Source organism: Gymnoscopelus braueri (genome assembly GCF_963280865.1).
Source record: "Gymnoscopelus braueri genome assembly, contig: SUPER_20_unloc_1, whole genome shotgun sequence".
In the NCBI taxonomy this organism is placed as follows: domain Eukaryota; kingdom Metazoa; phylum Chordata; class Actinopteri; order Myctophiformes; family Myctophidae; genus Gymnoscopelus; species Gymnoscopelus braueri.
The window spans coordinates 1,788,959-1,804,661 of NW_027660990.1; the positions used below are offsets into that span (position 1 = coordinate 1,788,959).

The 15,703-nt window shown below is 41.7% G+C and overlaps 1 protein-coding gene across 1 annotated transcript; it reads right to left on the reverse strand.

Moving 5' to 3' along the window:
* Positions 1-8,479: 8,479 nt before the first annotated feature.
* LOC308076655 (eukaryotic translation initiation factor 3 subunit J-A-like) lies at positions 8,480-9,295 on the reverse strand (the record flags this gene model as incomplete). Its single annotated transcript, XM_080457366.1, has 1 exon — positions 8,480-9,295. The coding sequence occupies one exon, from the start codon at positions 9,293-9,295 to the stop codon at positions 8,480-8,482; it is 816 nt and encodes a 271-aa protein (XP_080313492.1).
* Positions 9,296-15,703: the final 6,408 nt, after the last annotated feature.

The following is a 15,703-nucleotide window of genomic DNA, read 5'->3' on the forward strand; positions in this document are numbered from 1 at the left end:
AAATCTACAAAGTAACTAGTAACTACAGCTTTCAAATACATGTAGTGGAGTAAAAGTACAATAGTTGGATCCGAAATGTAGTGGAGTAGAAGTAAAAGTATTGGAAATTGGAAGTCCTCAAGTAAAGTACAAATACCTCAAAATTGTACTTACGTAAATGCACTTAGTTACTTTCCCCCACTGGGTATTAATTTAGACGAAGACAAAAGGAAGAAAGAAAGAAAGAAAGAAAGAAAGAAAGAAAGATAGAAAGAAAGATAGAAAGAAAGAAAGAAAGAAAGAAAGAAAGAAAGAAAGAAAGAAAGAAAGAAAGAAGAGAAAAGGAAAGAAAAGAAAAAAAGAAACATTATGGAGATACAAGCTTTCCGACTCGACGGGCCTGCGACATTAAGATTATGCTGAGGAAAGTCATTTCATTCCGTGACTACTCTGAGCCGAGCAAGATTTCCCCGAAGAGGAATGAGGGGGGGAAATTTAAATAAATAAATATATAAAAGAGGAGAGGGGGAAAAAAGTGTGGTGGGTTGAAATTTTAATGAAATTAAGATGGAATTCCGCGCTGGCCTGTCTTTTAGAGCAGAGCTATCAGCTCTCATCTGCTGTTAGGATGGCTCAGAGTCGCTTTATTACATGGCTTGGCTTTATGCACCGATGAGGAGGAAAAAACGCTTTCAAACCACTGCTCTCAACTCACCCCGTAACCCTTTGAGACTGGGGAACGCAGCTGTCATTTAAGATTTGAACCACTTCAGCCCTCATGTTATACTTTGGGCTAATCGAAAATATCAGATCTACATGCTCATAGCGCGGCACTGAGTGCCGCGCTATGCGCTTGTAGATCCGCTATTTTTTTGAAAAATCTTGGTACATTTGTAACTCAAATCTTTGCTTCCGGTGGGGGTCCCTGGAACAACATATTTTGAGATGGGGGTCCGCGGATGGGGGTCCGCGGCCATCATTTTGGGTGGTCCTTGACATGAAAAAGTTTGAGAACCACTGATATTACAGCAACGCGACATTTGTAGAATCCCCCAGAAGCAAAGATTTGAGTTACAATGTTCGCTTAAAAAAGTATATATATGTTTTTTAAAAGAGCTTGTGGTGCTATTTTTTTAATGGCCAAATAAATCTATAAATGACACACAGATGCGTCCCCGGTCTTAATGCGTTAATAGGGGCGGGGGGGGGGGGCCTTGTTCTGTAGCTTATAAGAGGGGTTGGAAAACTGTACTCGGGAGATTGTGCTATCACGCTTGTATACGCGGTGCAATCTCTGGGAGCGCTCCTATTAAAACCCTTGATTGATTTACTACACTTCTCGAATCTTTTCTTTTTTTTATGGAATTCCATTTTTGTTTTCATATAAGTTTCTAAGAATGGACCGCAATCTATACTATTATGATCCTAGCTCTGAGAGTGTGTGCAATGGAACCAAATGTACCCTTTCGGGTCATCCTCGAAGGACCCCTGGGGGTCCCCCAGGGCTCTGTACAAGGGCCCAGCTTCCTGCTTTGAAATTGAGTCTATATAGGAAGTCACAGTTCATATGAATGGCCTGTAGTTTCGCTGTTTCACCCCTGCTGGCGTCAGAAAGATGTTTTCTTCATTCAAGCGGGTGGGTTTTTGACGAACTTTAGACTTGATTTTATTGCCTTAATAAACATTGTCATAAATACTATATGCGTCCAGTCGCTAGTTTAAAGTCTTCTTTCAATCATCATGATATGCGTTTTGGTAAATTATGGTCCCATTTATTTGAAAATTGACGATAAAGTAGGGTTGACAAGCTACACAACCAATAGCATTAATTCCCCGCCGCCGCTCTTGATTGACAAGCTACCCAACCAATAGCATTCATTTAGCGATTGATTTCTGGTTGCATTTTGGTATATATTAAAGATGGCGGATTTGAAATTGTTGTACAATAGGTTTCATTTATGGTCTGTAGAGTCTGGGGGCGTCACTTTGTCCATATCTTTTATACAGTCTATGGTACGAGTGCATTTTCCGTTTTGTCTCTGCATTAAACATCACTAAAAAAGCTTAATGTCCGGTGGGGATATATTTCATTCGTGCTTCTGGTCAGACTACATTTTTGCACTTGTTGTTTTTCTTTTAAAAAGAAAAAGAAAGAAAAAAGTTGCTGTTAATGAAGAATTGAGTGCTTGAAATGCCCCCTCAATTGTTGAACCTGAGTGATGTTGTTAGGGCAAAGGGTCATATTACATAATCAACGGAGGACAACAGCTTTTGCACAAAATTGGAATGTATTAACACATTGAATGCCAAAAACGGTCCGGACCGTTTTTGAGGATCCAAACGAGAAGTGCCGAAAACGGTCCGGACCGTTTTTGACCCAATTCTATTTTTATACATGTGGGCCACGTGGGGCGCTAAAACGAAACTTTGACATCACCCAAGGAGTTTCTGAGAAGAAGAGGCTGGATCTGGCTCCATGTCAAAAATCCTTCCGGTCGGCGTTTTCAATGTTATCTCCTTGACTAAAAGCTTAATATCTCCATTTCTTTTTAACGTGGTGAAAACGAACCGTTTTGGATCGGCGATCACGCTGCAATGGAGGATCGCGTTAGAAATATTATTGTTCCAGGCGTTAGTCGGGACCCTCCGCCGTCTCGCACGCACGCTTTGTTTACATGCACTTCCGCGTCGGGGCTTCTACAGCACGAAACGTATCACGCAAGTGGATGGAAGAAATGCAGGCACTCAACGTATAATATTTTAATAAACCTCTGGCACCCAATGTGTTAACAGAAATAATAATATATTATAGAAAATGAATTGGAATTGACAGAGATACACACTTAAACTGGCTAACTAACAGAAACTAACTGAACAAAAGGAAGGGTCAATCGTCGCATAGTTCGAATCAAGTCACTGGCTTAAAGTTTGGTGGTTTGGTGGTTTGGGAGAAGGAGGGGCCGAGACTCTGTCGCACAATGTGCTGTTGTTCCCCGAAGGCAGTCAGTGTAAAGACTGAGTAATATAGTGGCCAGCCAACCCACCGTTGCCATGGTTACGGAGGGAAGTGAGTTTTGAATGGCCACAGCGTAAACTAATGGTTGTGGTTAAAATCTAAAATGACATGGAAGCTACCCCGGTTTTAATGGGTTAAACCACTTATTACAGCATGATGGATGGCTGTCCATGGTCATCTCCCCTTTGATGGCGGCCTGCGTTGTTGCGCTGTGTATACATTTATGCAATTAAAAAAGACCATTACTGCATCAAAAGTAATCAACAGACGATACTATAAAAACTGGTCAAACATTGGCCAAATTGTCAAATAATATAAGAAAGAGGCAATTGTGAAAATTGGTGATCTACAATTCCATGTACTTATCAGGGTGGTTGGGGGGTCCCCAGTTCAAATATGATTATTTTGGGGGTTCCCCAGTTCAAATATGATTATTTTGGGGGGTCCCCAGTTCAAATATGATTATTTTTGGGGGTCCCCAGTTCCAATATGATTATTTTGCGGCTTGAACAGGTTGACCACTGATCTAGACAACGAGGGCACACCATGTGAATTTAATTGAACCACCTGTGTCAGGGGGACGACAAACAGACATGTCTTTGCGCTGGGCGCGAAGCGGCATTGCACCGGACGGAAGGCATGGGGCCTAGGTGTGCTAAGTGCTTAAATAATTGTCCCCAATCCATGACGACGCCATCACGGTCCCACCAAAATACATTTTAGTCGACAAAATCAAATGTAGATTTAGTCGACTAAAATCTGATGATACTCAGTCGACTAAAACCAAACTGAAACGAAAACATTTCAGGTGACTAAAATATGACTCAAACTAAATGGAATTTTATTCAAAAACTATGGCTTAAAACAATCTGAATTTGCTGTCAAAATCAACACTGGCTTGTAGATCTGCTATTTTCTGTTATTTCCCAGAATAGGGATCATGCTAGGGCCCCAGGTGGTTAACCTATTAAGACCGGGAACGCATCTGTGTCATTTTTAGGTGTCATTTTAGACACCGAGTGCTGCACTATGAGCTTCTAAATCTGCTATTTTTTGAAAAATCGATAAAAATGTGTGCAAATCTTTGAATGTATACTTTTTTAAAGTGAACATTTGTAACTCAAATCTTTGCTTCTGGTGGGGGGGGGGTCCCTGAAACAAATGTTCGCTTTAAAAAAATACATATTCAAAGATTTGCGCGGCACTCGGTGCTGCGCTATGAGCTTGTAGATCTGCTATTTTTGAATAGCCCAAAGAAATACATTTAAAAAATGACGCGGAAGCGTTCCCGGTCTTAACGGGTTAAAGTTTCCCCACAAACTAAAACTTTTGGACACTGCATCACTCACGTTATGAAGCAGTGGGCACACGTCCTTGCACATTGCAGACATGCTGACGCCGGTGAAAAAGAAAAGAGGAAAAAGAAAAAAAGATAAAATAATAGAAAAATACAGCTGCTATTGTAACCTACTTTATGTGGAAATGAAACGAGGAGGCTTTTTATTTGGTGTCCCGTTTTTTCGTTATTATTATAATTTTTTTTGCAAGGACGGGTGACTGTGTTAGCAGCCCGAGCACCGCCTCTGGCTGTTTGTGCTTCTCATCAGAGATGCACAGCACACTGTGAGATCCTCAGCGTGTATATTTACCCAATTCGTCGCTGTCGGGCAGAAACCTCGTATCTCCATGTACTAACTTTGTTTTGCTTTTTTCGTAAAACCAACGCCCCACTTGATCACACCACAGCAAAAGCATCAAAAGCAGCAGATCCGCGAGCTCGAAACGCGGCGTGTTGCGAACCGGCGGATCGGCTGCTTTTGATGCTTTCGAATTTGAATACTGAAAAGTTACAGTCTTAGTTGGACATGTGGGGTTTCCACCCGACAGAGACGAATTGTACCTCTGAGTGTACAAATGGAACCAAATGGACCCGTGGCAACATTTGGTTCCATTTGCGCACACATGCTTGTGGATTGGCTATTTTTATAAGTGAAAGTGGTGAAGTGTGTGTGTGTGTGTGTGTGTGTGTGTGTGTGTGTGTGTGTGTGTGTGTGTGTGTGTGTGTGTGTGTGTGTGTGTGTGTGTGTGTGTGTGTGTGTGTGTGCGCGTGCGCGTGCTTGTGTCACACATTATCAGTGTTGCCAGATTCTGCAAGCAGCCAGGTCTATGAAAACAACCCCAAAATAAGTGACTGAGGCCAGTCACGCTTTATTGTCTAATGTTGTTTTAGAGCAGTGGTTCTCAAACATTTTCATGTCAAGAACCTCCTAATTAATATGTATTTGGCCACGGATGCCCATCTGAAAATATTCCATGTCAAGTGCCCCCCATTCAAGATTTGTGTTGTAAAGTGCAAATCTACAAGCTCACAGCGTGTTGCATCGCGCTGTGATGGTTTCACTTTAGAAACAAGCCTCAAACAATGCAACCCACAGCTTCCTATATTTACAAGCGACACGCTCAATAACGCTTATAACAAGCAGACTTGGCAACACTGTCCACTATGCCAGTTGATACAACTTCTGAAAATCTAAATACAGGCGCAAAGCTGCGTGCAGATCTCAACCAATAAACATTGTTTGGGGGCAGGACATTGGCCGCAAAACCTCACTCAAAGAGAGACACTGTGAATGAATATCGCCTCTGTCGCGTGGAAACCTCATATGTCCAAAACTGTTCCTTTTCAGGATTCAAATTCAAAAACAGCAAAAGTAGCAGATCTACAAGCTCAAAACGTGTCGCTCCGTGCAGCGTTTCGAGCTTGCGGATCTGCTACTTTTGATGCTTTTGTGTGACACTGTAGTACATACATGGGCAACTGGTGGCCCGGGGGCCACATGCGGCCCCCACCTTCACGTAAAGCAGGTTAATATCGGAATACTGAAATTATATATTTATATATTATATTATATATTTGTATTGAAGTTCATAAAGTTAACATAAGTATAACTACATGCATTTAAAATTAAATACAAATTTCACTTTTCAGGATTCTAATTCAAAAATAGCACAAAAAAAATGATCAGGATTACAATTAAAAAATAGCAAAAATAGCAGATCTACAAGCTCAAAACGCGTCACGCTGCGATGCGTTTTGAGCTTGCAGATCGGCTATTTTTGTTTATTTTGTGTGACAGAATGGTTAAAATATGGATATAAGAGGTGTCTGCCCTCTGACAGTATGCAATATTGCCCTCTGAAGTGAGCTTGGAAATATAGTGGCCCTCTCCACCATCAAAGTTGCATCACCCCTGCTGAGGGCAAACATAATAGCATATGGCGAGGAGAGGTTTCTGCCCGACAGGAGCAACATTTGAGTTCACAATGTGTCGATGTGATGCGTTGTGAGTTTATAGATTGTCGTATTTAAAAAAACAAAAAAAAATGAAAAGTGTTAAGAGCTTGTGACTAAAACATTGGATCCATTGGAACACATATTCTTCATATTATTTTCTTTTTTCACCGCCAGGAGCAAAGATTAGATTGGAAAAACGTTCGCTTTGAAAGAATACATACATTCAAAGATTTGCACAGTTTCACACTTTAAAAAAAATAGCAGATCTACAAGCTTGTAGCGCGGCACTCGCTATGAGCTTTTAGATCTGCTATTTTTGAATAGCCAAACTGTAAAACAATGCTTTTTACCTCAAATCTAAAAAATGACACAGATGCGTTCCAGCTCTTAATGGGTTAAGTGTACATATACTATTGATTATACTGTCTCCCCCCCCCTTATATAAATCAGAGTTTCTCGGATACATTTCCCAAAGGATTTGTCCTTCCAAATTTGGGATGTTGTCCTTTAGCAGATCATTCCCAGATGGCAGTCCCCAGTGGGAGTCCACATGTCTCTGTGGACATGAGCGACCAAGGAGAGAGGCCTGCCACTGGCATGGGGACAGTTTATCCCCAGTCATTCTCAACCTGTTCCACTTCAAGGACCTTTCGACTGGGTATGGTGTCTTTGTTCTTTGTGTGCAATTAGGCTCTATACACAGCAGCCACGTCGGAAAGAAATTGGGCCCCCCCTTCCTTACTTCCTTCACAGGTGTTACCAATGATTCTAATGAAGGCTCCGTTCCATTTGGTGTAGCACAGTGGCTCTTTCAAGAACTATAGTATGTGTGTTGTAGTGTCTGCTCATCTCTTTGTGTCATCACTTCCAATTTCATGTGTTTATCTCGAATCCACCTTCATGTAAAGCAGGTTATTATCGGAATACTGCTATATCATTGATTTCAGCTACAGTTCCAAACATTGCAAACATGACCCGCTTTGATTACTTCAGTCTATATTAATAGCTTAATTACTAGTATTAACATTCTATTGTCTTTTTTATGTCCAATGTATTTGTATTCAAGTTCATAAAGTTAACATAAGTATACTAAATGTTACTTTTCAGGATTCCAATAAAAAAATAGCCGAAAAAAAAACATGATTCCAAATCAAAAATAGGAAAAATAGCAGATCTACAAGCTCAAAACGCATCACGCCGCGATGCGTTTTGAGCTTGTAGATCGGCTATATTTGCTACTTTTGTGTGACAGAAAACAAAAATAGCAAAAATAGCAGATCTACAAGCTCAAAACGGGTCACGCTGCGACGCGTTTTGAGCTTGCAGATCGGCTATTTTTGTTTCTTTAGTGTGACAGAATGGCAAAAAAAGTTAAAATACGGAGATAAGAGGTGTCTGCCCTCTGACACTATATGCAATGTGGCCCTCTGGAGTGAGCGTGGAAACATAGTGACCCTCTCCGTCATCAAAGTTGCCCACCCCTGCCGTATCCTGTATGAGTTCTCTCTATTGGATAAAAGTGTTATACCGACCTGAAAATGCATTTTCTGTTCATCAAAGAGCTGGAGAGACATGGAGACAGACCCCTGTTACTGAAGAAGCACTCTAGTCAGCAATGATTACTATTAGAATAATACGGTTACGTAACATTTATTTTAACAAAGGAACCTATCACTTAAACTACCTTTAACCACTTTGACTTTCACTTCAAAAAACCTTCCAAAACTCTTGAAAATAGCGATCTACAAGCTCACAGCGCGGCACACGTAGATCGGTTATATTTTTCGCTACTTTTGTGTGACAATCTTGTACGATGAAGTAGGGCAGTCATTTACGGAAAAAACATAAAAAGCTGAAATATGGACATACGTGGTTTTTGCACGACTGGGACCCCCTGGAACCCCCTCAAGGACCCCTGGGGGCAGTGTTGCCAGATTTTTTGAGAGAAATAAGCAGCCATGTCTAGGAAAACAAGCCTAAAAGAAGCAACTGGGGCACTGTACTGTATATATTGAAAATAGCGATCTACAGCTCACAACGCGTCGCGATGCGACGCGTTGTGAGCTTGTAGATCTGCTATTTTCAAAACAATCTAGAAACCCAGAGTCGCTTATAATAAGCGGACATGGCAACACTGCCCTGGGGGTCCCCGGGCCACACTTTGAGCACCAGGGGAGCAGAAACCGATGTCACATGAAGTTCTCGTAGTCCTGGGCGTAGCTGTCGCCCAGGGCACCGTCAAACCCGTCCATGTCGTCCCGCATCTTCGCCTTCAGACCTCCGCCCGCGATCGCCCCTTTCTTCTTTTTCATTGTCTTGCCCTTGTTCTGCTTCTCCAGCTTCTGCTTCTCGCTCAGCAGCGCCGACAGCGAGTTGTTGATCCTCCGCAGCTCCTCGACGTCCAGCGAGAGGCACAATTCGCGGAACAGCGAGTCCAAGAAGCTCGGGTAGTGTGCCGACCTCTCCGACCGCGTCATCTTCTCCTTCAGCAGCCTCTCAAACTCCGCGAAGTCGTCCTTGGAGGACGGGCACATGGCGTCGAGTCCCGTCGCTCGCTCCGAGGCGCCGACGCAGACGCCGAAAAGGTCCTTCGCTATGTCCAAGTCAGCCTCCACCTGTAGCTTCTGCGCCCTAAAGCTCTCCGCGAGTTGCTCCTCGGCCGTGAGGTCGCCTGGTCTCGCCTGCGGTCTTTCCTCCTCTTGTCTCTTCCTCAACTTGCTCTCTTTCGTTTTATCGCTCTGCCTCTTCTTTTCGGACGCCTTCGTCGCCGTACTGATCGCCTGTGCTTTCTCCGCCGTCTCGTCTTCTTCCTCATCCTCTCCGTCGTCCCAGTTGTCTTTGATGTCTTCATCGTCCTGGTCTTCGCCTTCCCATTTATCGTGGACCACCACCGTTTCGACCAGGAGGTCCGCTACATAGTTTTCTGCCTCCCAGTCAGCCATGTTGTTGGCTACGATGCTTAGAGTGTTTCCTATCGGATGCTGTTTGAAGTAACGCTGGCACATCTGTTTCGCCGTTCCTTTTATGCAGTTGTTGGCCGTGATGTCACCGTGAGGGACATGACCATATTTGGGCGCTGCATTACTCTGGCATTGACGTCGGTTCTCACCAGTGGCGGAAGAAGTACTCTAAACAGAGTTGAAACCAGTAACTAAGTAAATGTACTCAAGTACTTACTTTACTTGAGTATTTCAAATTTGCAATACTTTTACTTCTCCACTACATCCCAGAAGCAAATATTGTACTTTTACTCCACTACAATTATTTGAAATCTTCAGTTACTAGTTACTCTGTAGATTTAGATTATTATTACAAAACATACATTAAACATTACAACCCTATTTAACTTTTGGCTATCTATATATACAATTGAGAAAAGTCAGCACTTCCTGTCCCCCACTGAAGCCACCCCTATCTATATATACAAACCCCCCCCTGGACAGGAAGTGAGGTCAGACAACACACTCCATATTTGGTCATAGCTCCATTGGGAACATCTCCTATTATGGCTTTATATATTATAGAGACTAACAAACACAAAGCACCGCGCAGCGGATAGGGGGTCGGGGTGCGCAGCGCCCCGACCCTCTAGTTTGTATACATTTGAAAGCATGCAAAGTGGGACATTGTTCATAATGAGTACTTTTACTTGTGGTACTTTCATTATATTTTGAAAACAGGACTAACATTACATTTTTACATTTTACATTACGGTATTGAAAAAATACCGTATTTATACTTATTTTCTATCAATTACACACACCATGAAGCCTTGATTTGTTTGTTTTTTACCGTACTTATACCGTGACTTTTTGTGAACAGTAACTAAAATACGTTTTTTAACCAGCACTATGTAACTTTTCTCTTCCACCCTGGATTTACTTTACTAGCTACTGCATCATAGATTTTTTCTTTTTCAATATATGTAATTTTTTTTGTTGATGTGCAAAAAATGGACTACTCTCAACTTGTATCCTTTGTAGCTCACTATGATGGAAATTAGTAGATGTAGGAATCATGTCTTCAACAACGACATATCTTTGAAACCGTCTTTCTGGGGCGACATGATCGGGCACACACCTCCATGTTATGGTCAGGAACGTTCTTCCCACGCTAAACTCGGCGCAGGCAGGCTAAAGCTAGTGTGGCATTGGCCATCATGATCACGTGGGTTCACTAAAGTCCCACACGACCAGCTCAACCAGGCTGCAGCCTGGTTGAGCTGGTGAAAACAACTTCACACAGCTCGGCTCTGAAAACCTAACCCTTTGGGAGCTAGTACATGGATCGTGTGTGTTTATACACACAGCCAGACAACGGATTATAATGGATATAAAACTTCTGTGACCGGTTGAAAAGGTTATAAAACACGAAAATTACTGGCACTGGGTGAGTATATTATGAAAATACTGTGGCATTCAAAGAGTTAACACCTAGAAGTAATTTCATTACAGTTAAGCGTTACTTTGTAACACGTTAGTGATGAAAGAAGTACTCCATTATTTTGTTTTACTTAAAGGAGTAGTTCACCCAAAAATCACACACCCAAAAAAAGCCTTGGATTCATAATGTTTTTTTGTTTGTTTGTTTGTTTTTGACAATCAAATCAATCAAATTATTGGCTCAGGAATGCGATAAAAAACAAACAAATCAAGGCTTCATGGTGCGTGTAACTGCTCTCAAAAAGGTGCGTGACTTTTTGAGAGCAGTAACTAAATTACGTTTTTTTAACCAGCACGTAACTTTTCTCTTACACCCTGGATTTGAACCTGGTTTCCAGGGAGACTCCTGTTACTGAACAAACACTCTATAGCAATGATTACTGTAAGAATATAGTGCTTTAAAGTTTAAAACATTTTTGCTTAAACAAAAAATAACTTTTACCCTACCTTTAAAGGGATATTTCACTTTGAAACATGTTTGGTGTCATTTTAACATCTACTCGGGCTTTTGTGAGTACCCCACACAGTTTGTAAGTTGCTTGATTCAATATTTAGTCATTTTATGTGACATGCCCCATTCCTATGCAAACCCGTTCTAACTTTAACACCATTTTAAGCATGTTAGATTCATGAAAACACACATCCTTGGTTCTGGTGACTGATATTGTCCATCTAATGCGTGAGAGGGCCTTGTTTTTCCAATTTATTTTATTAATTATTTTAAATTTTCCCAAAATAATTATGAAAACATAAATGAAAACAAGTTATTAAAAACACACTCTTCTGGGGGGGACCCTGGCACAAAACATTTTTCAGATGGGGGTCCATATCCATTTGGGGGTCCTTGGCACAAACAAGTTTGAGAACTAGTGATTTAGAAGGCTGATAGTGTAGAATCGGCCTCAGGTCTTAATAGGTTAAACCATGTTACAGTTTGATTATGTTTGAACAACTAACACACACACACACACACACACACACACACACACACACACACACACACACACACACACACACACACACACACACACACACACACACACACACACACACACACTCACACACACACATATAGTAGCAGGATGAGTCACCAGAACCAACGGGTGTTTCTGACGGGTGTTTCTGATGAATCTAACATGGTAAAAATGGAGTTTGAAGTTATAATGGGTTTGTAAAGGAAGGGGGCGTGTTTGGTAAAATGAATATCAAATATCTAAATACTGAATAAAGCAACTTAAAAACTGTCTGGGGGGCTCACAAAAGCCTGAGTAGATGCTAAAATGACCCAAAACATTTTTGAAGGTGAAATATCGCTTTAACCTCACAGAAATGTAAACCTAACCTTAATCCAAACCTTTAACTTCACAGAAACTATTCCTAAACCGAACCTTAATCTTAACCTTTACCTAACAGAAACTATGCCTAAACCTAAACCTAATCTTAATCCAAACCTTAACCTCACAGAAACTATTCCTGAACCGAACCTTAATCTTAACATTTACCTAACAGAAACTATGCCTAACCCTAAACCTAATCTTAATCCTAACCTTTACAAAACTATGTCTAAACCTAATCTTAATCCTAACCTTTACCAAACTATGCCTAAACCTAACTAAACCTAACCTTAATCCTAACCTTAACGTCAGTAAAACTATGCCTAAACCTAACCTTAATCTTAACCTTAACCTAACAGAAACTATGCCTAAACCTAACTTTAATCTTAACCTTAACCTCACAGAAAGCCTAAACCTAACCCCAAAACAGAAAATACAAGCACTGAGGATTGCTGATCCAGGTGCAGTCATAGCAACGGTCATGGTCTTTACAGCAACTGTCTGCAATCCAGAAATAACAGACCGCTGTATGTTGTGATTGACCAATCAGAATTGTGCTTTCAGCCAAGCCGTGTAATAAATTGTATTAAGACTACTCTGCCGTACAACGGTTTTGGACATGTAAGGTTTCCACCCGACAGCACTGACGTCTGCAGTGACTAAAACCTCTTAAATCTTGCATGTTTTATATCATTTAACGCTGTGGTGGTACCAAAAGTGAAAGTACTCATTATACAGAATGTCCCATTTGTCAAATGCATCAACATCTTTTGAAAATAGCCGATCTACACGCTCACAATGTGTCGCATCGCGACGCATTGTGAGCTTGTAGATCGGCTATTTTCAAATGGCTGAAATGTACTGTAAAAAATGTATAATGTACAAAAAAATCACTTACCCTACCTTTAAGTACTTAAGTAAATGTACTTAGTTACTTTCCATCACTGCAATTCAGGCCATCACACACACACACACACACACACACACACACACACACACACACACACACACACACACACACACACACACACACACACACACACACACACACACACACACACACACACACACAGACAGAGAGAGAGAGAGAGACAGACCCACACATGCACACACCTCCTATGCAATGAGGAGAATAAAACAAATATGCCTGATCTATACGTATAGTTGCACGCTGGAGTCTCACACCGAAAAAAACAGATCTACATCTGCACCGATCTACAAGCTCACGTCACATTGCGTGTGATCCGGTGGAAGACTCTGGCACGCATCCAAGTGTGAATCACCCTTGAGAGTCAGTCATGGATTGGAGCCTTTAATGTCACTGGAATGCATGCATGAATGAGAGAGAGAGAGAGAGAGAGAGAGAGAGAGAGAGAGAGAGAGAGAGAGAGAGAGAGAGAGAGAGAGAGAGAGAGAGAGAGAGAGAGAGAGAGAGAGAGAGAGAGAGAGCAGGGACAGTCGGTGGAGACATCCTTTTAATTATCATCATTATAATTTCATATTCATTATATTATTTATATTATTTATAAATAAATGAGAGAGAATCCTGAAAACCCTGAGAGATATTGAGAGTGAGGAATAACATGCACATATGCACACGCGCAAGCACACACACACACACACACACACACACACACACACTCCTTTGACAGAATGAAAGTAGCAGTAGGGGAGGACGGGGGTCGAACGACGCACCCTTTTCTATTTCCCTCCCTGCACAGAGATGACTTAATTTCATGTAACCATACTTTTTTGTGAACAAGAGCACTTGTCCTCTCCCATTACCCGCAGTCCGTTTTAATTTTAGTGAAACGAGTCGAACGCAATCGGTAAGTAAAGTGACGTTGCGCTACTCTCCGCACACGACCGCCAGTCGGGACGAACGGTGCATACACAGGGGGCGGACGGCGCGGTCGGATGAAATGTCCTATAACAAGCACATAAGTTACATTTCTGGCATCTAACTCTCATTGATGCTTCAGTAGAACCCTACAAGCAAATGACCATGCTGATAGTCAAATAAATGTATCATGTTAATGTCCCCTCTGTCTGTTTCCTCAACTTTGTGTTACACATGCACTGTTCGTCCCTCCCTGTCCGTAATGCACCGAGTGGCTTAATGCGCCGTTCGTCCCTCCCTGCCCTCACCAGGATGTTTTGCTAGCTAGCACAAAAGCTAATGAATATTTTTCAATGGAACCTTCACTGAGAGTTAGCCCACAGATTAGCCTAACAGACAAACTCCATTTACAATCGGCACCAAATAAACACAGCAGTACAAATGGAAAACACTCAAATAGGGTATTTTTTACTACAGTGTGGAAATACACAAAAGTGGCTTCAACTCTGCCAATTTTGTTCAGAACTGGGAAAAACCGAAGACGAAGAGGGTGACGAATTTTAAGTGTAGCATGAAAAAAGGTCCGTGTTGCAACCGTCCCTGCGCGTCGTTCGTCCCGGTTTTCCCCTACATTATATTGCATCCTGCTGGGACAGCGAGACCAAAGACAAACAAAACAGTGGGCGTGAAAGACAGACAGACAGACAGACAGACAGACAGACAGACAGAAGGATATGGGGGCAGAACAGAGCATGATATTGCAAAGAAATAAAAGTGACGGCTTGAATTCCCCATCGGGGCTCGGCAGGCATCGGTGTAAAGTAGCTACTGTATGTACATTTACTCTGTACTTTAAGTCCTGTACTTCAGCCATTTTCAACCTAACTTCATGGGGTGGGGGGGGGGGACCGCTTCACCGGCGACGCTTCACCGGCGACGCTTCACCGGCGAGTTTCAATGTTGTAGCGCTCCTTTAGCGGCCGCTGCTTCTACATTTCGGTGCTTTTCACTGATAGTTCTGTCTTCTTTCACTTTCTCCACGCCATTTGCTGCCCCCCCAAGGTTGGTGCCATGTGCTTCAGCATCTACTGAGATGGGGGTCCGCCGCCAAATACATATCATTTTGGGGCTCCTTGATATGAAAAAAGAGGACCACTGATATTATAGCAACATGATTTTTTTTCAAAAATCTGTTAGAAAAATACATTTGTAGAATCCCCAGAGGCAAATATTTGAGTTAAAAATGTTCACTTTAAAAATATATATTCAAAGATTTGCACAAATGTTCACGATTTTCGACACAAAAAAAGGAGGCGTCCTCTTTTTTTCTTCTTACCGAATGGATTCCCAGATTGGAAACCCGCCTACCAGTGACATCATAGATGGGGAAATCCAAGCTAATAGAAACTGCTATAATGGAATCCATTGTTCACACGTTAATAAAAAAATGAAATACAACATTTGGTATCTTGTAAGAAAAATAAAAAAACCTGCCTAACAATGATGTCACTGGTGTCCACAGCCCTCCTCTGAGACACAGACCGGGTTGAAAAACTGGTATCATATTATCATGAGCATCAGCGAGGACCAATTATTTTAATATAGGTTGAAAGTGAGTGAAAGTACAATTTTGCTTTTTTTTTTTTTACTTTGCAAATAACACTTTTTGCAATACTTTGTACGTCTACTCCACTACATCTCAGAGTCAAATATTGTACTTTTTATGCCACTACAATTATTTGAAAACTTCAGTTACTAGTTACTCTGTAGATTTAGATTACTAGATTTGCAGGGCAG